Below are 27430 nucleotides of genomic sequence, written 5' to 3' on the forward strand. Positions count from 1 at the left end.
AAAAAGATTGTATGGAAAAGGTCACCCGCACATACCTAGGCGTTAATGCTTGGGAAACTTGATTAAGTCCAATTTGACATAGTAAGTTCCCCATAAGGAAGTTCCGATCCTAGGATCCTACAAGGAGGATTTCTATAACATAAGTCTATTTCATAATCAGCACAACCAAGATTACAACCCACAAATAATAACCACAGGAACATCATCACAAAATCCACTAGGAATAAAAACTTTTACAATGCAAGGCGCAAAAAGGGAAAGATACAATGGCTATAATAAAACTCTAAATGCTCCACGGTATGCTCCTGCTCCTGCTCAGCTAATGCCTAGCGTCACCTGCACGCATCAATCATGCATAAGCTTATAAAAAACTTAGAGGGTGGGGTCACCCGCACATACCTAGGCGTTAATGCTTGGGAAACTTGATTAAGTCCAATTTGACATAGTAAGTTCCCCATAAGGAAGTTCCGATCCTAGGATCCTACAAGGAGGATTTCTATAACATAAGTCTGTTTTATAATCAGCATAACCAAGCTCATAACCCACAAATAATAACCACAGGAACATCATCACAAAATCCACTAGGAATAAAAACTTTATAATACATGGCGCATAAAGGGAAAGGTACAATAGCTATAACAAAATTCTACAAGAAACTCCGCGGCATGCTCCTGCTCCTGCTCAGCTACTGCCTAGCGTCACCTGCACGCATCAATCGTGCATAAGCTTATAGAAAGCTTACAGGGTGGTGTAAGTGTGTGCAGGACAGGTGCCAAGTATGCAATATTAGAGTATGCGGAATATGCTAGCAAGACCATGAATACCACCAGCCGTAACAAGGCTATGCAATGCAAGTTAGGAATACCATTAGTCATACCAAGGCTATGTGATGCGGGGCCTATATAGCCAAATGTTATATGCAATATGCAATGCGATCATGCCAGTCCTCATATCAAGTCCATATACAGTACAGTTCCTCTCTGAGAAATCAACGGGGTCAAATACACTCCACACTAACTGCCGCCTCCCTAGCCCCGCAGCCTAGCGAGCATAAGAGACCTCACTACCCGCCTGTAGTCAGCCAACACCTACTCGACACATCGGTAGCAGACCCATTTGCGAGCTGGTCAAACTCAACCTAGCTTACAGCCCTCTCACTTGGGTGGGTAAGGCCACACCCCCTTCCAACCGACCACAACACAGTGGGAGACGAGGCCTAATGGTATCGGCATCGGCGCTCATGTTTTCACTCGGTCTTGACGTTAGAGCATCTCTTGGTACCACAAAGGTTCTGCGACTTTCACCCAAGGACATCCTACGTGCCCACAGTGCTAGAACCAAGCATTTTCGGTGTCCAAATCTGGCCATCCACGATGTGCCTGTGGAGGCTATGACCCTGATGATGCTAGGGTAAATAATAATCGTGCCATGCAAATGCGGGATGCATGAATCATACCAATCATCTATGCATTAGTCCTATGCATACAGCGCGCTGTGGGGCAACTCCATCACTTAGGGAGTCCCATAAACAATCTGCCCATGGCACATACCATGATCAATCACTCCCCAACCAAGCACATATATGATGCACATGGGAATGAAGATAAACTAAGTATGACATGCGTTGATGTTGTACTCTCCTTTTAACAAGGTCGGGTCTAGGTACTTAGACGATTCTACATAGTATGAAAGATGCGTAACTAATAGTGGGGACCCAACGGTTTGGGGTAGCCCACAAAGTCTAGGTAAGCAATACTATGGGCCCAATAAATGAGAATGAGCCTAGCATGGGGCCTAGATAGGTTCACAATGTGGACATTTAACCACCATTGTCCCCTAGAAGGTAGCCCACCAAGGAATCTAGTTAAAACAAGGCCCAAGGCCCGGATACAACTATGAAAAGAAAATGGGCAGCAACCCATAACATCTCATACCACATGATGGGCCTCAAGAAACGACCCAAAGGCTATATACATCAACATGGGCCCAATGGGGCACACTATGGCCCAAGTACAATGGCCACCGAATTCATGCATTATGATGGGCCTCATGGGCAGCCCATAAGCCCAAATACATAAGGCATATCCAAGATTTGGCAAAATGGGCCCTACAATTCAGCCCAAGACTAGGCAAGATAAATGGGCAACAAGGGTCCAATTACATATAACATTTCAGCCTACAAAGTCCAGCACAATGTGAAAACAGCCCATTCACAAAACTAGGCTCAAGACTGGACGTCCAATGCTATTTGGGCCCGCTGGACGTCCAAAAATCTGGACTGTCATGGTCCTCAATAATCAGCCCAACCCAAAAGCGGGCCTCACAAGGCACTAATTAAGCCCAAAAATGTCAGAAAATATAAGCATGGTGTGTGTACACAATTCTCTCAATTTGATGGGCCTCACGTCTTCACAATATTCAGCTACATGCAGAATTTTCTTAAGGCCTTGCTAGACATTCAGCCCACCCAACTTCCTGGGCTTGCTGAGGTCCAGCAGATGGTAAAACTGAGTGAACAGTGATTTCATGATGGCCAGCAGTAATCACAGTGGGCCCCACCAGATGAAAGGTGTGTATACGACACATAAATCAAGTGGGCTTGTTGCTGGACTGTAAGTCCAGCAATATTCCGAAATGGCCTGGACGGTCTGGGCGGTCCCAATGGGCTGGACGACTGGCCCTTCAAACACCTAAGGTGGGCCCCACTTGTGGACGTCTACCAGGGGAGGTGGACCATGTCCAAGTGGGCCACAGAAAAGGGGGACGACATGGATAAAACACATTATCAAAGTGGTCCGCATGGGGGGAAAGAGTGGCCAACCACCTGCTGGACGTCAGCCCAGCTGGAACATCCAGCAAGTGGGCTGCAGGCCCAGCATAATAACCCCTAAAAAATGTGCTGATCTGATGGCCCACATGCACCTGAGATGGGTCCCAGCAAGGTGGCCCTCAAGATTGGTAAGGAAAAAAGCCATAGGTTCATACAAACAGGAATTATAGAAATGGACAACAAGGTTTTAGAAATAAAAATACTACTAGAAATTATTGTTGTCCCTGCACGGTACACCCAGTGAAGTGGGCCCAGGCTTGCCTGAAAATGGGTGGTCAACAGGCACCCCTAAATGTAAAGCAAGGTGGGGTCCACAAAAGTGGCCCACCATCCCCAAAGATCAAGCTGATAAGTGTGTTTCCCCTTCATACAGGGTGACTGGACGGTCCAAAGACTTGGACCATCCCACCGCTTGGGCCTGCTCCATGGATGTCCCAATCAGGGAGGAATGGAGGTGGCTCCCATCATGCATCAAGGCGAGGTCCACACCTCCAAGAAACACCCCTCACTAGGGAGAAAAAAAATAGGTTACATGCAAGGCTAAATCCCATACCAAAAACTAGCAATCAATGGCCCAGAAAATAGCCCAGAAATATCTAGATAGCAACATATTGCTAGACATATCAGTCCATAACTTGCTGGACAAAGGGAAATACCCCAAATAAACCATGATGTGGCCTACCTTAGTGGGCCCCACAAATCCCCAGACCAAGACACCACATCAAGTCTCCTTGCATGTCACAAAAGGACAGCAAGTGGGACACCCAACGTCCAGAAAACGGACAGCAAGGGTGTCCCACCTTGTTGGACGGTCTGGACGTCCTAGGCACACCAGGTGGCCAAACACATCAGGGAAATAATAATAGAGAAAGGGAGAGATGATCACGGCCATAGGAGAAGGGCTCCGCCAATATTGAGTCCTTCTCCATCAATCACAACCACATATCATAATATTTCATCAAGATATATACATGCATGGATCTATACATGCATGGCCCTACAAATCAAAAATCCGAGGTGAGGATACCATCCCCACCATGGATCTAGGGTCTAGATGACCTAATCAAACTATGGATCAAGGAAAATCATCATGATGGGGTCCATAGAGAATGACCCCATCATGGCTCATGCATGCACAAGGTGAGCCATTGGCCACACCTACGAAGTCAAGGAGGACCTCCACCATTGATTGGTGGGTCCAATAAGCTTCCAAGAATGAAATACAAGAATAAATGAAAGAAAAATCAAGAAAACTAGCCTAGGAGCACACCCACCTCTAAGATCTTCCTTCTTCTTCTAGCCTTAGGTTCTTTAACTCCAATGGAATTGTTTTAATGGAGGAGATATGTTTTAGAGGGCTAGATTGAGGGGGATTAAGGGAAGAAGGGCTTGGAAAGTTCGATAAGAGAGGGACGTCCCAAGTTCTCTTGCAAATGGGGGAGAAAGAGAGAGATGGGGAGTTGTCGCAAAGTAATCATGGGTTTATAAGATACACATGGGTCTTGGGAAGAAAATTCATCATGACACATGGGATAGAGAGAGAAATTATTATTTTTTAGAAGAAAAATCCATGATTGCTAGGCTAGGTAGGTTGGGCTATAGGTAGCTCTCATAGGAAATGATAAAACTAGGGTGGGTCCACCTAGGAAAACGTGCACAAGCACCAGGTGGGTCCCACATCATGATCAATGGCCCAAATATGGCGCAGGGTGCATCTTTTGATCTACACCTCGGATTGGTGCATGAGACGTGGCGTTGGAACCGCGACGACGATGCGGTCGTAAAGGCATAGGTTTCGGGTCGAATCGGTTCGGGTTTAGGGTAGAACTTAGGGATGATCGCAAGTGTTACTTACAGGTCGCGGGTCGCCGAAATTCAATCAGAAGGACTGCAAGACCTAACGAAATGGAATGAATACTAAGTTATGGGTCTGAGAGGTTGGATGTCCATTGGCTTTAGCATTTGGTTGCACAACCTCTGCCAGAGAAGGACATCTGTAGACACCCCACCCCAGGCCGATAAGCTGATTGAGTTTGAACTGATGGATGGTTAACTAAAACCCCGACCCTAGGAACCCCAATCTTAAACTCAACCCAGTAAGCCCATTCAACTGAGTCAACCCAACTAACCTAGTTAACTTAATCATAAGCCTTGAGTCAACTCACTTGGTCAACTCGCTAAGTTAACTCATTTGTTCAGCCTGCCCAATCCAACAACCCAGCCAACTCACCTAGGTAAGCCCATAATTAGGCTTAAACCAAAGCTCAAAATCTAGCCCAATCGGAGTACCATGTAAAATCTCAACGCAGTGTCCTTCACAACAGAGTATCCACATGAGTGAGGGAGCTTGCCTGCTAAAGTAAGGAGTCCAAGTGGGGATTGACGGCAACTATATTGCCTCCAGCCACATGGCACTCCCCCTCTTTGGGGTGGCGTCCCTCAAGCATGTGGAGTCCTTTAACACCTCATTTAACCCATGAGATGATGCCATGTGGTAATCTCCAATCTTAATTCTTTAACCACCGTTCCCCCATGGACTTTGCAGGAATTATAAGAAAACTGGGCTTAGAGGCTATAAATAGCCCCTCCCTTTCTCATTTCAAGCATTCACTCCCATTAAGAAGCATCCACTCCCGTCAAGAAGGCATTTAGAAAGCCTCCACTACATCTAGCCATCTCTCCACCAAGGAGAGTGAGAGTGAGAGAGAGAGAGAGAGAGAGAGAGAGAGAGAGAGAGAGAGAGAGTCCAACCCTTGTCTAGTCTAGCCTAGCTAGAATCTGAGTCTCCTGAGCCACCTAAATCCTAATATCAGCCACTCAATGTAGCCTTTGCGACACTGTCATTCATCCAACCATTCATGCTTCAATTAGTTTCATCTAAGCCTAAGCATTAGCATTATGCAATACTTATTCCCTTCTCAACCCCCTTGCTTCTCAAATACATCATATGCTTTTTGCGGCTTGCTGATATAATCAGATCATACTCATCAAAATTTTGCATCAATTAGCCATCATTATCATTGCATTATATTACATCTTTTGTGCACAAGAATTAATTTTATTCCTCAAAAATTAGTCAGATCTTGTGAAGTAGAGATCTTACATTTGTACGGGCAGAGCGGGTGCCTAACACCTTCCCTCCCTGTAACCGTGGTCCCTTACTCAAAATCTCTGGAATACAAACTCAAGACTCATCTTAAGATTAAGGATCTTCGAGTTCTCAATCTTAAGCATTTATACAAGGTCTAACCGATTGTAGGATCAAAACAATTGGTTAGTAGTGACTCTAGTCACTACTAACCACACCAAAAAAAAAAAAGCCCTCGAGAGAGGCAACACATGGAAAGCGAGCTGATCCCCCCACTCGGGATCCAGCGTCCACGAGTATTAGTCAAGTTCGGTATGGACATGATGAAATTGGTTAACACACCCCATGCTACTCACTTTAGGCTTTTCTTAAGAACAATGTTCTATTACAGATGAAGAAAAACAAGTAATGTCTCGTGTGCCCTATTTAAGTGTTGTTGACAATTTGATGCACATCATGGTCTCTACGAGACTAGATATTTTACACATTGTGGGTGTTATGAGCAGATCCATGGCTAACCCCGATAAGCAACACTGAAAAAGTAGTGAAATGGCTACTTCAGTATATTTGAGGTACCGTGTACTACATCTTGACATTTGACAAGTCAAAGGACAAGTTAATAGGTTATGTGGATGCTGATTATGCGGGTAATATGGATAATAGAAGGTCGACTTCTAGATACTCGTTTGTTCTGGTAGGTGGTGTGATCAATTAAATGTCAAAGCTTCATTCTATGGTAGCTCTTTCCACAAGCGAACTCGAATTTATGGTGGTGATAAAAGCTTTCAAAGAAGGTGTTTAGTTGAGAAGAATGATATATTAGTTTGGGATTCAGCATGAGGCCATACTAATAAAATGTGATAGTGAAATCACAATCAATTTGGCTAGAAACTCAGTTTATCACTCACGTATTAAACATACTGATATTCATCATCATTTTATTCGACGGGTGCTTAAGGAAGGTGATGTGATTCTTGAGAAGATCCATAAAAGAATCAATCCAGTGGACATGCTCACAAATGTAGTTCCTGTAGAGAAGTTTAAATTTCGTACTTATATGGGCTTGACGAAGGCTTAATAAAGACAGAGTATGCATGAGAAGCAACGATGAAGCTATGATGGAAGGCAGTTAGAGATGATTATGACATAGTGGAGCATTATAGCATGAAGATTGAATCCATGGTGGAGATTGTTGAATGGATGTCTTTAATATATGCAGAAAAAGGGAACATTGATCGATCGACAACCATGCTCGATCGATCGATCCTTGAGATTATACAAATTGCTCTCTGTGCGCGTTGGACCATGATCATTCAATTGAACCCTTAGGTTGATCAATCGAAAATAATTCAAAAAATATCTCAATCTCTTTGGACTATTTTAGCATGTTCGATTGATCAAACATGCATCTTCGATTGATCAAACATGCATCTTCGATTGATCAAGTATGGCTCGATCGATGTCCATCGATCGGGTCGATTAATCAACGACACGCGAGGAATTGCATAAGTGCATGATTTGTTTTTAATTCCAATTGTGATAGTACAAATATCGGGTGTAATCGGGATTGAACTATGCTAAGTGACTGTTAAGATATTCATAAGGGTTCTACAGAGAAACAGCTAGGGTTTTGGGATATTTGAAAGGGTTCTCATCGTTGTAAATTCTTTCTCTTGTAATATCATTTCATAGTAGATTACTTATCGCTTTATGCTATGGTTTTTTTCCCAATATGGTTTTTTCATATAAAATTCGTGTGTTCTCTTTGTATTTTCTTTGCATTTGATTTCATCATGTTTGATTGAATTTGGGTTTGCTTCTGCAATATTCCCAACAGACATGGACCGCCATAGTGTATATTTTTTATTCACGTTGTCCATTCATTTTTTAAGCTCATTTTAAGGCATGGGCACAAAATGAAGTAGATGAAAAACTCTAGGCAACCACACCACTATTGAAACTTCTTAGGGCTCATAGTGATGTTTATTTAATATTAAACCTATTCACAAGACTACACAGACCTATGTGGCCTCGAGAAGTTTTTAATCGTGAGCATTCAATTCCCATGATTTCTCATGGTGTGGGCCCCTTGAGCATTAGGTTTGTTTAGTTTTAAATGAGCCAAAAATATGAAAATATGAGTGGATAGTATGGATAAAATACATATATCGCAGTGGCCCCACGTAGCTTGAGCTTGGGCCATATCAAGGAGAGTGGATTGCCTCTGACCCAGGCCACAAAGATATCTCTGTGCCTGAGATTGTGTGGGGTCCACGAAGATGTTTGTGACAAATCCTCTCCACTCAGTCAATCTATTTTGAAATACCGTAATAGGACATGAATCTAAAAGTAGGCATATCCAAAACTCTAGTACACCATACTGATAAAATAGTGGGAACAATAACATCCATCGCTGAAACCTTCCTGTAGCTAATCATGATGTTTATATGCCATCTAAACCGTTCAGAGTTATTACTAAGATAAACTATAGAAACATATATAAGTCAAATATAAAACTTCTGTCATCCCCAGGCGTTCAATCCCCGCTATTTCGTGTGGTATGGCTCACATGAGTTTTCGATCTGTCCGTTTTTAAAATCCCATCCTTGTTGTATAATATTCCTGACCATTATTGGGAAACCTAATTGGAAAGGACGTGTGTTATAGAAATGGAAAGATATTGCAACTAGAGATCCTTAAGAATGTTTGGATTGTTTTTTTACGGAATCACAACTAATATGATGACATGATAAGAAACAGTCGAGAGGAATTCAAAAGCAAACTAAGCAATCAACTAAGCAGCTGATAGCCATCCAGGAGTTCGAGCAAGGGGCCGATGGTCATACAAGAGCTAGAGTAAGTGGCCGATGGTCATTTAGGAGCTCGATCAAGCGCCCGATGGTCATCTAGGAGCTCGATCAAGCGCCCAATGGTCATCCAGGAGCTTGATTAAGTGACGAATGTCATTTAGAAGCTCGATCGAGGGGTCGAGCGGAATGAGATCGAGTTAGTAAGAAGGCCTGGAGTGGGTACTCGGACAGGTGGCAAGGAAGTCTCCAAAAGGTTGTGTAGTGCTAAATTGTTACAACAACTGTTAGAATGTGGGAAGCATCAAGCAATCGTCAAAACTTAGGAATGATCCAAATAGTCGGATCAAGGTTATAAATAACAAAGAAATTCAGCAGGAAGAATTCGTCTCATACCAATCAAATCAAACCAAACATTATATTTCAAATATCCTTTTAATTACTAGTCAATTAACATTTCATAATATAATCATTTACTTTTCATGTCAGGCAAATTACATTTCTTAGTGTAATCCTTTACTTTCAGCTTGCTGTTTACATTTCATATTGTAATCCATAATGCTAATCAAATAGCTGGTATTCTTAACTGTAATTTGAATATAAGCTCACACGCTGGATTCAATTCTTCACTCATAAAGGTGTTTTGTAGCTATTCTCTGTTGGGTCTAGCTTGGACTCGACTCGAAATATCCTGAGCTCCTAAAAAATGGCTCGACTCGATTCAAATACAATTTCAATTCGAGTTAAGTTGAGCCTTTTCAAGTCCATCAGAGTCAAGCTTTTCCAAATCCATCCGAGCTAGCTAAAGAGCTAACTCGACATGCGTAATGTTCTGTGTGAACTGGTGTGATTAAGTGGTACACTGAGTGAAAGATATCTCATTTCAATATATCTCATTTCAGAGTTGGGATCCTTTGTTATCAGGTTAACAGAGAATTCCTGTTGCCCTAATGGTTTGGCGTCCGAAGCTGATTTTTATTATTTTTATTTTTTTAATGAGTGGTGACGTGGACCAATGAGAATTAGGGTATCAGGAATTCTCTGTTGACCTGATAACAGGGGATCCGGACTCCTCATTTTAATACTGAGGTGAGGTGACTAACAGTGAAGTGATAACTGCCGGTGGGTGTACTAACAGGGAAAAAAAGGAAAAAAGCAACTCTTGGCCTGCTTAACTTCATCAACCGTCTTGTACAAGTGTGCCATGTTGACACGCGTTCATCACTTCCTCGAGATATTCGAGCACAACGGTATCATCTTTGAAATCGAAATTCATGTTCCATCCCTCCAATGAGTTACGAACTCAATGCTCCTATGCTAGTTCTGCACCACTTTAAAAGTGGTAGCGACTCTTCGTATGTCCAAATAGCCTAGTTGTGCGGAAATCCAGACCGTCCATATAACTGACCCAACCATGGATGGCTAACAACCAAAAATAATACTAGGAAAATAATAATATTAATAATAATAATAAAAAGATCTGATTTTTCTTCAAATTTGGACCAATCACTAATTCAACAACCATCCATTCAATAGCCATTAATTGGATCGATAGGACTTCTTGCTCAGTGTACTTTTACGTATTTGCTCACCACAATGGGGCCCATAATTTGGACGGCCTGGATAGCTGTACATTAGATTGACAGCGTGGTTGAGTCACCACCACCGTTCAAATGGTGCACAACTAGCAAAGGAGTCTCCGTTGAGAAATATGATCCGAGAGTATACATGTACCTGGGTCCATAGATCCGTAATCCAAACCGTTCATTTGATTGACCATCCACTGGATAGAGCATGGCCCTAAAATCTCAGTGAAAATTTTATTACCGTCCCATCAGTGGCCAGAAAATAGGTGGTTAAGAAAAGACATAGAACAATGGTACACTCAACTTAAATGGCAAGATTGGATCTATGAGATATTCCAATTGGGGAGTTTGATCCATGGCCCATGAATCAACGGTCATGATCATTGAACCAATGACTCTATTTGAACGAACTGAAACTCTAGGATACTATTTGTATCCTTGGGTCGAGTGTCATTTTGTTTCTCCTTTATTGCCGCTCTCTGATGCTTGAAAAAAACGCTTCCTTAAAATGACGAAAACACCCCTGGAGGTTTGCTCGAATACGTCCCGAGACTCTCGCCTTTGAATCTGGGCCATTGAAAATTCTTTCAATGATCCTGACCGTTTATATTTTATATGACGCTCCTCACTTTTGATGGCGGAAATAAAACAAATATATTCCAAAAATCGGATTATTTCAACCGTTCAGTAATTTGGCCATTTTGCTCCAAATAATGAACGGTAATCGTAACGTTTGTTTAATCAAAGGGTTGAAATATTCAATCTGAAAATCTATAGAGGAGTATCCCATCCAAGGGGAGTTTTCTCAAATGAACGGTTTAGATTATTGAAATAAACCCAATTCCAACTGATAGAGATCCAACTAATCTTAATAGAATAAGTCGGGATGCATTCAAGCAAAACCTCACGTCAATGAACATTGAACGCTGCTCGCTTCGAAGCAGACGGAAAAAGACTCCAGTATGCTTTTGCCACGATAGGCTAAACCTTGTCAACTTATCCACAGAACATACGCCAAATATCCACTCAAATCCATACTGTCAAAGTGTTACATCATTGAATGAATATAATTGCCATTATGAACGGTTAAGATCATCCGATCGGTGTCAATTTTGGAAAGTGAACCGTAGATAATTGTGCCCGCGACTGAGAAGCCTGTGTCGATGGAAAACATGTCATTAGTGTGGACCAGTTACCACCACCTTAGGAATGGTGTAAACGCACATGATGGTCTGCAATCCTTCTACATACAGTGTTAATTTTGCAATTTAGTCCAAAACCCCGACCTATTTCCTTTTCCGTTGCCCTCTTATTTCTGCCAATCTCTGCTCCGTTCGAGTACTCCCGAGATTTCAACCCTCCAACGTTTTGTGGTTCGGTAGCCCACACGCACGCTCTCCGCACGCGCTTCTCTCCACACGGAATATAACACGTGTTGATCTCATCCAAACCCTGCAAAAGATGGGACCACCGTGCAAGTGACGAGTCGCAAGATCATCACGGTCCACGCTGACACGAAAATAAATGACGGTTTAGAAAAAATTTCAACAGAGACATGTGCCTCCTGAAAAGTTGGTGACTGTATCATCTTCTGATGTATAGCTAATGTGGGGCCCAGTGTTTGAACGGATGAGATGTGCAATATATGAGCTTGGTTGGCATGCGTGCCGCGTGTGAAGTATGCAAGGAGATCATGCGTGTGGGACTCGCAAACCTAATACTTCGCTAGCGGAGAGCGAGAGAGGGTGAGGTAGAAAGAGCAGGAAAGGCAAACGCAACAACAGCAATATATAAGAGAGAGAGAGAGGGAAAAAAAGGGGGGGAAAAGTCCCAAAACCGCTTCAAAGTCTATCTGTTCTTCTCTCTCTCTCTCTCTCTCTCTCTCTCTCTCTCTCCAGAAGACAAGGAAAACTAGGGTTTTTCTCGCTCACTTCCATCTGTAATCCTATCCGTACATTTACTAGGGTTTTGATTCGAGCTTGATTGGAAGCTTACACCCTGAATTCCCGCGCTCTCTCTCTCTCTCTCTCTGTGTGTGTGTCGATCTCTTGATTCGATGGCGGCAGAGAAGCTGAGGGATTTGAGCCAGCCGATCGACGTCCCCCTCCTCGACGCCACGGTCGCTGCCTTCTACGGCACTGGATCTAAGGAGGAGGTCAGCCCTCGATTTCTCTCTCTCTTGTTTATTACTCGTGATTATTTTTCCGGGGAGTTCATGTTCTTGTTTCCTTACAGTCAAGCTCTAGTGACAGAGAGAGTGATTATCGATTTTTTTTTTTCAGTGCTTTCGCAGCTTCTGTTTGGGTTTTTGCACCGCAGTTTTGTTTTGCTTTTGTTTTTTTTTTTTTTTGGTGAATTTATTCGAAGGAGATATTTGAATGTATGCTGATTCCGGGCATATTTATTGTCGATTTTTTAGTTTGGATTTTAAGTTGGGTTATTGTAGTCTTGAAATGGAGGAAAACACATGCATTTCTCGCTAAAGCAAACGAACATATTAATTATTGTAAGTGGTACGACAGTATCCTTCTAAGTTCTCCAATCTGTATTTTAGAATTGTATACTGAAAAGCCGTTTTTATATCTTGAATGTCTTTCTATTACATTCTTGGTGGTTTGATTGTTTGAATATTTTAGTGGTTATCCTAACACATATCATCACGTGTATAATTTTAAGCGTTTGAGGAGAAGAAATACATTTTTGTGAGGAGCTTTTATTTCTTGGTTTACTGCTACTCACCACTGTACGCATGTATGTACATTGTGAATCTAGACCATCCAAGTGGTAGCCATACTATTGATTGCCCTTGGCAAAAAAAATGCTATAAAACATTGAACAAGCAATGAGAGAAAATCATCATCATCTAAAGGGTTGTTTGAATGCCTGAAACTTCTGTAAGATGTAAGTGACTTACTTATAGGTGGTGTTTGGGGGGGGGAAACTTACCTGTAAGTCACTTTCAACCTGTAAGTTGCAGGCAAATCTTACAGGAAAGTTACATGGATGTGAGCTGTGTTTTCAATTAACTGTAATTTGGTTACAAGCCAACAATCTGATTTTTGGAAAGAGGAGTAATGCAAACCTGGATGGGGAAGCAAATGGATCAATAAGAAAAGAAAGAGATTGCGGGAAAAAACCCAACAATCCTCTAGCCAAATGCTAGAGATTACAAATGCAAGAATGTGAGAAAGCTCAACAATCCTCTAGTCTTGAACTAGAGACCACTCCTCCTCCCTTCAACATCCACTGTAGAGAAAATAAGAGAATTTCATAAAGAGAATATTAATCAAGTTGTCTTATTCCATAGGCCATAGGCCCTATTTATAATCAGACCTTACAATCTGTAATAATGGCTATATAATCTAAAAATCTGCGAAAATAAGAACGCACCTAAATAACAAAGCATTCTAATTAAGAAAATGTCTAAAATAGGAAGATACTTAGATAAGAAAATATCTAAAATTATTCCCTGCCTAAAATAAAGATATGAAGGAAAGATGAAATTTCCTAATTTAGAGATTTGAAAGAAAAAGGAAGATAATGATGGGCTAAAAAAGGAAGGTGGTCCTTTTCTTGTACACACGTGCAGAGCATGCACATATAGGATGTGAAACAATTGCATCAATTCCCCCCAACTTGAAAAAAACTCAGCTTCGTCGAGTTGATGGCAATGTACTCCTCATAGAGTTCTGGGTTGATGCGCTTGAAATCATATGCTGAAATCCATGTGCTGTCAGACCTTGGTCAGCCCTTCCATTTGATAAGAAACTTCTGATACCCCCCTTGGCATGTGGAAAGTATCTGATCATCCAACACGTCCTCAATGATTTCTTCGAGCTGGCGTGGTACCTCAGGTATTTGGACAGCCCACTCTTCCGTGCTCTTGTTTGCGTGATGTCCTAGATAATCTGTAATGTCTTCCACATTAAAAATGGGGCTGATTTTCATTTCAGGTGGCAACTCGATTAGGTATCCATTATCACCTAGCTTCTTAAAAATGTGGTAAGGACCTGCCTTTTTGGAGTGGAGCTTTGTATAAGAGTCTGTTGGAAACCACTCAAGCTTAAGTTGAACATTTGCATGTCCCTTGTAATTTTCATTACTAAGTGTGATTTTCGCCTAACTTCGTCATGTATCTCCTTAACTTGCTATGCAAAAGCTTCAACGCCCTGGCTCGATTGAATCGCACTAGGAAGTGAGACTAAATCGATGGGTTGTTGGGGTTGCATTCCGTTTCCAATTTCGAAAGGAGAGTCCTGTAGTGCAGTTTACAGACCTCTTATAAGCGAACTCAGCTTGTGGTAACACGATGTCCCATGAGCTGATATCGTAATCCCAAGGCTATGGTTTACGATTTTAGTTTATTCATTCGTTTGCGAATGATAAGCACTTGAGAATTTCAACTTAGTTCCCATCTTAGACCATAAGGTGTGTCAGAAGTAGCTCATAAACTTGACATTACGATTAGATACAATAATTTTGGGAACACCATGTAGATGAACCGCCTCTTTAAAGAAAACATTGGCGAAGTGCATGGCATCAGATGTCTTTTTAAAAGGGATGAAATGAGTTGTCTTCGAAAACCTGTCAACCACAACGTAAATAGAGTCATAGCCACATTGAGTCTTAGGTAATCTCAAGACGAAATCCATGCTGATGTCTTCCTATGGAGCATCTAGCAAAGGTAATGGCGTATGAAGACAAGTATTCTACTTGCTGTCTTTACCCAGCTAGCACGCTTGTCATTGACAAATAACTATCCCAATGTAATGTAGGGGCATTCTCACACTGGGCTCAAGTGGGGTCACATGTGGGATGCAGGAGCACACTCGGGGTGGGTGACCCTTGTGATTTGGGGTATATGGGGGAGGTCTCGTGTTCGATACTCCTCACCAGGGGTGATTAATGTGCATTTCACACCGGGCTCGAGTGGGGTAGCCCATGGGATGCGGGGACACACTCGGGGCGGGTGGCCCATGTGATTTGGGGCCCATAAAGGGGGTTTGGCCGAGGTCCTAAACCCATGAGATGTGGGGCCTGGGTTATAAGATAAAGGGATTAATTCGCTATATTCTAATAGTTCGAGCTTTTAGAGTAAATGATTAATTGTCCTGCATCAAATTGGTATCAGAGCAGGAGGTCTCGTGTTCGAGACTCCTCATCGGGGGTGATTAATGCAGGGGCATTTTCACATGGGGCTCGAGTGGGGTCACATGTGGGATCAGGGGTACACTCGGGGTGGGTGACCTGTGTGATTCGGGGCCCACGGGGGAGGTCTCATGTTCGAGACTCCTCACCAAAGGTGATTAATGCACATTTCACACCAGGCTCGAGTGGGTTAGCTCGTGAGATGCGGGGACATACTCGGGGTGAGCGGCCCACTTGATTTGGGGCCCACAAAGGGGGTTCGACTGAGGTCCTAGCCCATGAGATGTGGGGCCTGAACTATGAGATAAAGGGATTAATTTGTCATGCTCTAACAGTTTGAGCTTTTAGAGCAAGTGGTTAATTGTCCTGCATCAAATTGGTATCAGAGCGAGATGTCTCGTGTTCGAGACTTCTCACTGGGGGTGATTAATGCAGGGGCATTTTCACACTGGGCTCGAGTGGGGTCGCCTATGGGATGCAAAGGCACACTCGGAGTGGGTGACCCATGTGATTTGGGGCCCACGGGGGAGGTCTCGTGTTCGAGACTTCTCAACGGGGGTGATTAATGCGCATTTCACACCAGGCTCGAGTGGGGTAGCCCATGGGATGCGGGGACACACTCGGGGTTGGCGGCCCATGTGATTTGGGGCCCACAAAGGGGGTTCGGCCGAGGTCCTAAACCCATGAGATGTGGGGCTTGGGTTATGAGATAAAGAGATTAATTCGCCATGCTCTAACAGTTCGAGCTTTTTGAGCAAGTGGTTAATTGTCCTACATTACAATGTCTTTCTTCAGACTTGGCTAATGGAAACGGTCCTCGACTAGGGCTGTCATTTTATCGATACCAAAGTGACCACCTAGGCCACCTTAATGAAACTCTCGTATAACAAGCTCTCGTAAGGGACTCTTAGGAAGACACAACTAGGGCTGCACACGAACCGATTTAGCTCGGTTAGCTCACTCGACTTGACTTGAAAAAGCTTATTCGACTCGGTTTGAAACTGAGTTCGAGCTAACTCGAGTTGATTTTTTGAGCTCGAAAAAAATTTCGAACCGAGTTGGAGCTCGGCCGAGCTCGATTCGACTCGGATTGAACCCCATCTCGAATCGAACTTAAATCGAATTAGTTCAGTGACTTGTTTACTTTGATATTGATGTTGCTTCCCAAGTGTTTGACGAAATGACTCAACGAAGTGTTGACTGGTGGCAGGGAAGGTATGTATAAGAAACAAATACGTTTTTTCTTAATTTTGATGTTGCTGCAAGGTGCCTACAAGGTGTTTGATGAAATACCTGTAAAACTGCTGCTGCTATTTTACATGCAGTGAGATTTTAAAGGTGCAGTCCATGTGTTTGTGGACATGCTGCACAAGCGAACTCGGCTCGAACTGGCCCGAGCTGCTAACTAAACCGACTCGAGCTGGCCAATTAGGCTCGAGGACCGAGCCAAGTTCGAGTTGGGGTCAGCTAGTGGCCGAGTCGAGTCGAGCTGTGCCAAGCTTGACTCGGATCAACTCGTGTACAACTCTAGACACAACATCATATTAAAGAATAAGTACCCATCGTGCAAGCTATACCCTGATTACTCGGTGCCTACACCGGAAATGAATGCTGAAATTACCTTTCCAAAATCATCATCTGTAGCATAGCCCCGTTTAAGTTCTTCAAACCCAACAACGGAAATTGATAAGGTAGACAATAGGTGTGATTTTCTGCTGAGGGCATCCACTACCTTATTTTAAATATCGAAGCGATGTTTTAGGTTGAATGTGTACTCTTGAAGATAAGCACTCCACTTAGCATGCTTAGCGCCCAGCTTCTTCTGAGAATTCAAGTAATGTAATGCCTCGTGATCAGAATAAAGCACAAACTCTCGATAATGAGGTAATGATGCCAATGCTTCAGAGCTTGTACAATAGCATAAAACTCTACATCATATGTAGAATACTTCTTTCGTGTCTCATTGAGTTTCTCAATGAAAAAGGCCATCGGATGTCCTTCCTAGCTAAGGACACCTATGCCTACGTGCATCACAGGCAACTTCGAACACTTTTTTGAAATTAGGAAGTCTAAGAACTAGGGCTTCTGTCATTTTCTGCTTGATTTCTTGAAATGCCTTTGTTGCTGCTTTAGTCCACTCCAATGTTTTAAATAGCAGTAGCGTGTTGCGTAGCGTTCAACCCTCCGTAGCGTGTAGCGTAAGCTACACAATACTTCTATTTTTTAATATATATATATATATATATATATATATGATAAATATTAAATAGTAAGAAAAAAGCAAAATATATAAAACAATACTTCTATTTTTAAATTTCACACTCATACGCACACCATAGTGGGCCCACCATAGAAAACAATGCAAATCCACCCCTTCACGCACTTCAGTGGGCCCCACCATAGAAAATAATGCATATCCACCCCTTCACACACCTCAGTGGGCCCCACGTGGGCCACACCATAGAAAATAATGCACATCTCACCCCTTCATGCACCTCAGTGGGGCCCACGTGGGCCACACCATAGAAAATAATGCACATCCTACCCCTTCACGCACCTCAGTGGGGCCCACGTGGGCCATATCACAAAAAAAAAGTATAAAGAACAAAAAACTGACAGTAACCGACATTTTAAAAGGGAAAAAGTGAGAAGAAGGAAGAGGAGAAGAAGAAAAAAAGAAAAAGAAAAAAAGGAACGAGCGTACCTATTTTTGTCTCAAGATGAGATTGAATCAGTGAAAACTGCAAATGTTGAAGCTTCACAGCGATCAGTTTGTGTCTGGAAGCAGTTTTTCCAACTCAAGATTGAAGAGTGGGGAGAGGAGCAATGTCAGCAGCTTCGGTTTGCGCTTGGCAGCAGATTTTCGACCTTAACATTGAAGGGTGGGGAGAAGTGTAGCGTCGGCAGCATCGGTTTGGGCCTGTAAGAGGATTTTCGATCTCTAGATGGAAGGGTGGGGAGAGGAGATGCGTTGGTTGCGTCGGTTTCGGTGTGGAAGCCCTTTCGAATAGGGTTTTTTTAAAAAAAACTTTAGTTGTGGCTTGTGTTGTGAGTTCACCACTGTTTCATGCAGTGAAAAAACAAAAAAAAACACCAGACAGGTAGCGCACGCTACCTGCGCTACACGCTATGCTATAGGGGATAAATGTTATTTGCTAGGCTACGTAGCGATTTCACTACGCTACGCTACGCAGCGTACGCTACTGCTACGTTACGGGTGCTACTAAAAACACTGGTCCACTCAAATGGACTAGACTTCATACATTTAGTAATTGAGGCCATGATGGAACCAAAGTTCTGAATGAACCTTTGATAAAATGTTGTAAGCCCATGAAAACTGCGAACCTCATGAATGTATATGGGAGTAGACCATACAACAATGACCCTTATCTTTTTTGAATCAACCTTCACGCTTTTTGCTGAAACGACAAACCCCAGAAAGACCACGCTAGAACTCATAAAGGTACACTTCTTCAAATTGATGTAGAGTTTCTCTTGGCGTAGTACTTTCATCACTTGGCGAAGATGGTCTAGATGATCTTCTCATGAATGGCTAGAGATGAGGATATCATCGAAGTATGCGACGACAAACTTGCCAATGAATGGTCGTAGAATTTGCGTCATCACCCACATGAATGTGTTAGGCCCTTCGTTAAGTTGAAGGGTATAACTAGCCATTCATACAATCCATCCTTTGTCTTGAAAGCTGTTTTCCATTCATCTCCAAGACGAATTCTTATTTAGTGGTACCCGCTTCTCAAATCAATCTTCGAAAAGATTGTAGCATCTGCTAATATGTCCAACATGTCATCTAGGCGCGAAATGGGAAAGCGTTACTTTACTATTATATTGTTGATGGCACAACTGTCAACAGACTCAACACACATTTGCCAGCTGCCATCCTTTTTTGGTGTCAGCAATGTCGGCATGGCACATGGGCTGAGGCTATCACGAATGTAGCCCTTTGTTAACAATTATTCCACTTGTCGACGAAGCTCTCCAGTTCATTTGATATGCTAGAAGATTTGGTAATGGCACTCCAGGTATCAAATCAATTGCATGTTGAATGTCACGCATGCGTGGAAGCTCACTTGGTAGTTCATTAGGGACCAAATCCTGAAATTGGGATAGAATGTCTAGAATCTTAGGTGTTGAACAACAACATTATAAATTGGATCGGTCTTGCATCCTACCAGAGCATACATGATTCCCCGTTCACGACTCTCCACGAATCGGGCCATACTCAACACTGTGGAAGCCGACTTTGCCTCTTCAAATTCCTCATCCTTCATAGGGTTAAAGAGTAATAAGCTTTCCCTTATATATAAAGCTGTATGTGTTCTTGCGACCCTTATGAGTTACATCCCTGTCGTATATCCACGGGCGCCCCAGTAATATATGTGTGACCTTCATTGGAATGATGTCACATCAAAGCATTCTTCATAACGACCCAAAGAGAAGTTGACTAAGCACCTCTTAGTCACAGGGATGAACGTGTCATTCACCCACGCAATCTTGTATGGCTTAGGATGCGTTTGAGGTTTCAGTTTCAACTTGTCTATTATGCTTTGTGAGACCATGTTCATGCTGCGGCCTTCGTCAATAATGACCTTGATAGCCTTTCCACTACACGATACTCATATATGGAAGATATTGGTTCGTGACCAATATTCTTGGGCCTCTTCTTTTGGTGTTGTCAAAATCCTTCCGACCACTAATGATAACTTGTTTTCGTTTAGGTCATCGATGCCTTCCTCATTATCTTCTGGATCATTCATGTGTTCATCTTTCACTAGGTTTGTAATGAAGTCTTCTGTTTTGCAAAATAAGAGATTGCAAGAGGCACATTCAGTCGCGTAATGTCCACGACCACCATACTTAAAACAATTGTTTGGTCAACCTCCCTTGCGTTACTGCAACAGACTTTCCCTTTGTATCATCGTTTCAGGGAAGATGATTGGAAATGGATTGGGCAGAGTTCTGGCCAATTTTGTAATCCTGAGGTAAGTTAGTGCAGGGCACGAATGGTTGTGGGCGCGAAGTGGAGCCACTAGTAGTGGGACGGGTGGATGCATTACCTTCGCCTTGAGGGTTACCGCACCATATCACCAACTTCCGTTCTTGCACTTTTCGGGCCATTTGATACACCTCGTCTATGCCGTTGAGCCAGACAGTTACCAGCTCTCTTTGAATTTCGAATAGTAGCCCATTGCAATAATGCACCACTTGTTGTCTTCTAGTTTCTGTTAAGTGGCACTGAACGACTAAGTCATAATAACGCAATGTGCACTCCTCCACGGTTAGATTGTGCTGTCAAAGTGTGATGAGCTCTTGAAAAGAGGTCGTTTCGTAATTGCCTTCATTTCCTCCCAATTGCTTACGAGAGGAAGGCCACACCGTTGTAGATTTTCTTCGATGGCATACCACCAGTCTTGAGTTGCGCCTTTAGGTTTCAAGATAGCAAAATGCAACTTGACAACTTCTTCCATTTCGTACCAACGAAAATATCGCTCCATTGACTTCAGTCAGTCGTTGAACACTTGGGATCCAAATTACCATTATAATTTGGAATATCAATCTTAACATGCTTGGTAGGATCCGAAGTGCAAATATTCCTTCCTCCTTGGGGATAAATTGGATGATCCTGTTGGAGTTTGTTCATCCCTCTGGCTCTCGGTTGCGCATAGCGGTGTTGTTGGGTCCCGTAGCTAAGCTCATATTCTTCTTCTTGGAAATCACCATTTCGACTAGGATGCTTTGAGTTAACATTTCCGAACTCCAATTCTCCATCAAGGTCATTCATAGGTGCTTGGCGGTCTAGGTTGATTCCTTTATTTGCGTTTTCGTTAACAATAATGTGCTTCCAAAGCATTCATTCTGGCTGTGGAATTGGCCTCTAGATCATCCATCCGTTTTGTGATCAAATTGACCACTTGTTGCAAGGTTGTGATAGTTTCATCTTGAGGTTGCATAGCCATCTCAGGATTGTAAATTGCCCCTTTTCTAGTGCGGTGCATAAGACAACAGTCTTTCGCAAAGCATGTGAGATTTTATTTATTTATTTTTTAATTTATTATTTATTTATTTATTTTTTTGGGGTAAGGAAAGAGAGGAAGGGCAAGGAATTGATAGGTTGTAATGGGATTATGATGTTGTAGGGTTGGATGAGTGTTTTTTTTTTGTACGGTTAGGGTTTGGTGATTTTGAGATTGGAAAAAAAAGGAAAGAAAAGAATATGAAAGATGGTGGGTGGATGAAGGGGAAAGATGAAAGGTTAGATTGAGATGAGAAAATTACCTTCTTCTAGTTTTCCCAAAAGCAGGACTTGCTTTGATACCAATTTAATGCAAAACGGAATGGGGAAGCAAATGGATCAATAAGAAAAGAAAGGGATTGTGGAAAAAGACCCAACAATCCTCTAGCCGAATGTTAGAGATCACAAATGCAAGACTGTGAGCAAGCTCAACAATCCTCTAATCTTGAACTAGAGACTACTCCCTGTCCCTTCAACAACCACTGTAGAGAAAATAAGAGAATTTCATAAAAAGAATATTAATCAGCTTGTTTTATTCCATAAGCCATAGGCGTTATTTATAATCAAACCGTACAATCTGTAATAAAGGCTATAAAATCTAAAAATATGTGAAAATAAGAAACTCCTCTCTCTCTCTCTCTCTATATATATATATATATCCCCTTTTACAATCGTCTCTCTTCCTCTCTGCAATTGGTTCTCCCCCCCTGCAGTCGGCTGGGGTGGCAGGTTTTTTTTTTTTTTTTTTTTGATGTATTCTTGCATTTGATTCTGGCCTTGATTCGTGGGCACATGTAGAACATGTTTTGTATATCCACGCCGTCCATCAGATTTGCTAGTTCATTTTAGGGCATGGGCCAAAAAAATGAAAGCAAATCCAAATTTCAGGTGGGCCACACCAATGTTGATTTAATGCGCATCATTAAAAATTTCCTAGGGCCCATCATAATGTTTATTTGCCATCCAACGCATTGATAAGGTCACATAGACCAGGATGAAGGGAAAACACAAATATTAACTTGATCCAAAACTTTTGTGGGTCGCAAAAGCTTTTATTGGTGGGTGTTTAGTCACCACTGTTTCCTGCCGTCTGGCCCACCAGAGATTTGGATGTTCTTCATTTTTGTGCTAATGCCCTAAATGAGCTGGCAAAACTGATGAATGGTGTGCATATATAAAACATACATCAAGGTGGGTCCCACAGTCAAGGCCATTGCTCTTTCTATTTTTATTAATTTTTATTTCTTTTCCATTTATCATACTATCGAAAATATGGGCCCCATTGTGGATGAGCTGTAGGCCATAAGCAATCAAATGTCTGGTCCTTTTGATGGTTGGTGCAGACTGATGGTTGGACCTCTTATAATTAGTGTCTGCTGTCAATTCTACGTACATATATGATATAAATGAATGGTGAAAAGAAGTTGAACATTGGTCCAAATTCTTCATACATATATGATGGATCACCTGATGGCACTAGTATGTTCGTAGCGTGCCCTTCCCGATGAATGGTCCAGATTTCACATATGTAATGCATTGGCACATATACTGCAAATGGCCTCTTCAATCTTCCTTGCCTTATAGTAGATGGCGTGAGCTCACCACTAACATGCATTTTCCCACAACTATGTTTCTGTGTTCTTCTTTATTTATTTAGTTAATGTGTAACTAATTCCCTGTTAATGTTGTTTGATCACTTGTTCACTTAGTTGCTTTCTGCACATTATCTTCAATGTTTTGTACCCAACAGTAGTTGGACCATGTCAGGATGTTTTTGAATTTGTGGGCTTGATTTTATGGTTCACTTGATGATTGGTTTAGCCTAAGAATTGGCTCAAATATTCATCTATATGAGCTTAAGAAAATGACGTACTTTTTGCAATGTTTTCCTATATCTCAATTAGATTTTAGAATGATTCCATACTCCAAGCCCTGCTTGGTGTGAATATACAACCTTTTACTTGTAACTAACAGGTTACCAAACACAAAAACCAACTTACCTGTAAGCAGTGTTTGAATTATGTTCGATATTATCGAAATATCTCCAATATTATCTTTATCTCCAACTCAGCGATATCAATAACACTGGTAGCAATACCAATAACGTTGGTAGTATAAAAAATTTCAGGTATTAGCAATGTATCGCTAAGTATCGCCAATATTTTCAACTATGTAAATTCTAGGTGTCACTTGTATTCTCAATGCATCAATATCGCCAATGTATCACCAATATTTTTGACTATGTAAATTCTAGGTATTGCTTGTATCATAAGTGTATCGATGATATTTCAATAATATCGCCAATGTGTTGATATCATCAAAATTTTGTTTATTAGAAAAAAATTATTTCAAAATTTTTTTTTCATGGGCGCATGGTTGTATGTAGTGTTCAATTTGTTGTTGATAATATTAATAATATCTCCATATTATCGATATCACAACATGTGTGATATCGAGACCACAATCTTTCGTTTCCTTTTCGATTGTTGATGATTTCTTGGTGAAATATCATGTGTTGTTGATATTTTGCAATATTGATGGATGTTTGGATGGATGGTTAAATAGGCCAGATGGGATGGTTGGACTGATTTCTTACAACAACACATGCTTTTAAGGCCCTATTAAATGGAAATTTGTTGTGTATGCATTCTTTTTACAATATATATATATTTCTAAATAAGCAAATGTACATTTTAACATCTCCTGAAGTTTTGCTGAAAATTCTACCCTTTTTCCCATGTTTCTCTGTATTTCCTGTTATTAGCGATATTATCGGTGAAATCGATATTGTTTCTGTATCCCTAGCAAACGAAACTTGTAGCGATACCGATACTTCGAACACTGCCTGTAAGTGACTTACCTATAAGTCATAACTTATAGAACTTACAGGCATCCAAATGCGTCCTAAGCCTTGTCCCAACTAATTGGGGTTGGCTACATGAATCCTATTTTGCCATTCCTCTCTATCAAAGGGCTAGACCTTCAGTTAGGCCATAGGTCATCAAGCAACGGTAGAAAAATCTTATTCAAATTAGGAGGAAACTGAAGCTCCAAAGTAGAAACTTGGGTGATTAGAGCTCTCAAAGGCTTTTGCCCACCAGAATAAACAAAGTGTTTAATTTGGAAGCATTACACCTGATCTCATTGAGAATATAGTGTAGCGACCATGGTGCCACTCCCTTTCGTAGCAATCGAATGTGGTGGGGGTTGTGACATTCAATAATCGTTGGTCTACACTCATACGATGCGAGAAGGTGAAGAGCTTCTCTCATAGCTACAACATTGAGCATGAGGCAATGGGGCCTGGAAAGACAAAAAATGATTCCCCTGAAGCATCCCTTTAGATGCCTCCCATCCCTGCTGGATTGTGAGCAACTTTCTTGCAGCCTTCATTGTTTAGTTTAAACACACCAGGGGGAGGGACTTCCCATGAGGCAGGAGAAGAGGAGGGGATCAAAATTCTTTGCAATTTCTGGAAGAATGCCTGGTTATCCACGGAGGAGCATCCACTAAATCTGAAGTCCAGCATTGCCCATTCGATAACTGATTCTTTTGTCTTAGAGAGAGAGAGAGAGAGAGAGAGAGAGAGAGAGAGAGAGAGAGAGAGAGAGAGAGAGAGATTCCATACCCATGATGCCACCATGAAGTGGAGAGGAATAAATGGGGCCCATTTTCTTCATCGGCCTTGCATATCGAGCATTTTTTTGGGGAGAGTAATGCTATGCCGAACCAATGTCTATGCTCTGGAATTTTACCTCTGATTGCTATCCATAGAAAAGTTAAGGCTGTGAGGTATCTTCAACTTACATAAAGAGCCTGCATAATCAACTGTCTTCTATTCTACCTTTAGTGAATGAAAGAGTGAGTTTGCTGAAAATTTACATGGTGGATCTCTTTTCCATTTTCTTTCATTTGCGAGACTATTACTAAGGGCCCAAGGTGGATTCCTTCCTGGATGTTGATCAAGGCTTGAAACTCTTCTATTCATTTTTCTTTAAAGTTTCTCCTACGAATGATGTTCGGAGACAACTTTCCCCGATAATTTTTGAATGCTCTTTGACTGCAACGTGCCTTTCGCGAACAAGTCCATACAATCTAGGGAGGTGGATGTAAGAGAACGATTCTCTATCGATTCACCTTCCCAGAAACAAACTGATTCATCACCGTTAACCAAAAAATTGAATCCTCCAATCAATGTTTGACCTGATGGTAAATAGATCATACCAACCGGAGGATCCTAGTTATCCTATTCAAGGGAAATTTTCCCTTTCGAGTTTGGACTGCTGATCTTCTATGATGTTTAGTCTCCGCCTAAAGGCAGCATGTCAGACAGCTACAATTGCCTGACTGTTGTTGGTTTCATACCATGCGACCATCCATGTTAAGGATCACCAGATTGACCATCTAAATAAATGATGGTCAGTCACAGTGACCTATGATTGGTTCATTACGGCGTGCTGGAGATAACTCATTAAACTTCTATCGTCATTTGGCGCTGGCCATAGGTTCATCCACTGGGTTGATGATATCTCATTGGAATGAAGAATATACCATCCTCTTTCTTTTATTAATCTGTATGACCATATCAATAGCTAACTGTTCTTGTTATCATTTTATGGTGGCAGAGGACAGCTGCAGATCAGATATTGCGGGAGCTGCAGAATAACCAAGATACATGGCTGCAAGTAGTTCACATTCTGCAGAACTCACAGAACCTGAACACCAAGTTCTTTGCACTGCAAGTAAGTTGTCATGTTCCGTAACTTCCGTTACATCAAGATTGAAGTGCACTTGAAACATCGATATATATCTCACATGTGGTTAAACAGAACTTCTGATATAGATAGTTTGGTTTTAATTGTCTACTAAAATACCTTCTATTTTGAACAGCTTTGATATTTTCTCTATTACCACCATGTTTGTTTCTCAATTTCGATAAAATTTGTCATTTCTCAAGAAAGAAAATATTTTGTTCTAACAGTCTTCCATCATCCCTATTTATTGAACTGCTCTGGGAAAGATTAGTGTCTCAACAAGCCTAGACAGAAACAGTGGATGAGATCATTAGAGACCATACTTCATGTCATAAATATTTGGTGCAAACAACCCGAAGGAGCATCTAATGTTTTGATGTTCCAATCAGTGTTTGAAGCATCGATGTCACACACTTTGGATGCAATAATATCATGTAAAACATTGGGAAATATCGCATGCTTTTTGTATCAGTCTGAGGGAAATATTTGGGGAAACTTTAGGAAAATGGTGGAATTTTTCAGTGATACTTTGGAAGATGTCAAAACACACTCGATTAAACATTTGGAACTCAAAACTTGTCAAGAAAACCAAGCACAACTGTTTTCCATTGTTTAGGGGAAAAAGCAAGTCTGTTTAGACAGAACTATGCCCCAAAATTCCTCTCCAACCATGATTTCTCCTCAATATCTGTGCATTGGTGTGAAGCAATTACAAGTCTCCCTACTATTTTCTAGGATTTATTGATCCTTTCAGGCACAATAATGTGCCAGATTTCTTTTATATACATTATTACATTTTATGAATGCATCAAAGTTTGGCAACTCTGGTTGCAACAGTCCATTGGAGAGCACCGGTGTGGTAGACACCTGGATAACTTCTGCTTGAGGGAGCAGACAAGGCTATTGACTATGGAGTGCAGTCATGCGGGGAGGCTATTTCTTATAGTTTGGCTCCAGTTGACACAGTTGCCAGGTTATGGGGGTAATGATTGCACTTTGATCCAAGTGGTGGATGAGAATTGTAGCACCCTAAGTGTGATATATTGCCAGGCACAGGCATGATCATGTGTTGGGCATTTTGGAGTGTGTTGTGGCCATGCCATGTAGACATATTGGTATGCACATGTGTAAGACAGATTGCTCTACATGGGATGCCATGTGGCAAATCCCTTTAAATTTCTGC

At 41.7% G+C, this 27430-nt stretch overlaps 1 protein-coding gene across 1 annotated transcript in view; it reads left to right on the forward strand.

Moving 5' to 3' along the window:
* The first annotated feature begins 12129 nt into the window (after positions 1-12129).
* LOC131221319 (protein EXPORTIN 1A-like) overlaps positions 12130-27430 on the forward strand; it is a 100801-nt gene continuing 85500 nt past the window's right edge. Inside the window, exons 1-2 of the mRNA XM_058216536.1 lie at positions 12130-12466; positions 26119-26235. Coding sequence (XP_058072519.1) covers positions 12368-12466; positions 26119-26235 — 216 coding nt within the window. The 5' untranslated portion in view covers positions 12130-12367. The remainder of the gene's footprint in view (positions 12467-26118; positions 26236-27430) is intronic.

Source organism: Magnolia sinica, chromosome 12 (assembly GCF_029962835.1).
Source record: "Magnolia sinica isolate HGM2019 chromosome 12, MsV1, whole genome shotgun sequence".
In the NCBI taxonomy this organism is placed as follows: Eukaryota; Viridiplantae; Streptophyta; class Magnoliopsida; order Magnoliales; family Magnoliaceae; genus Magnolia; species Magnolia sinica.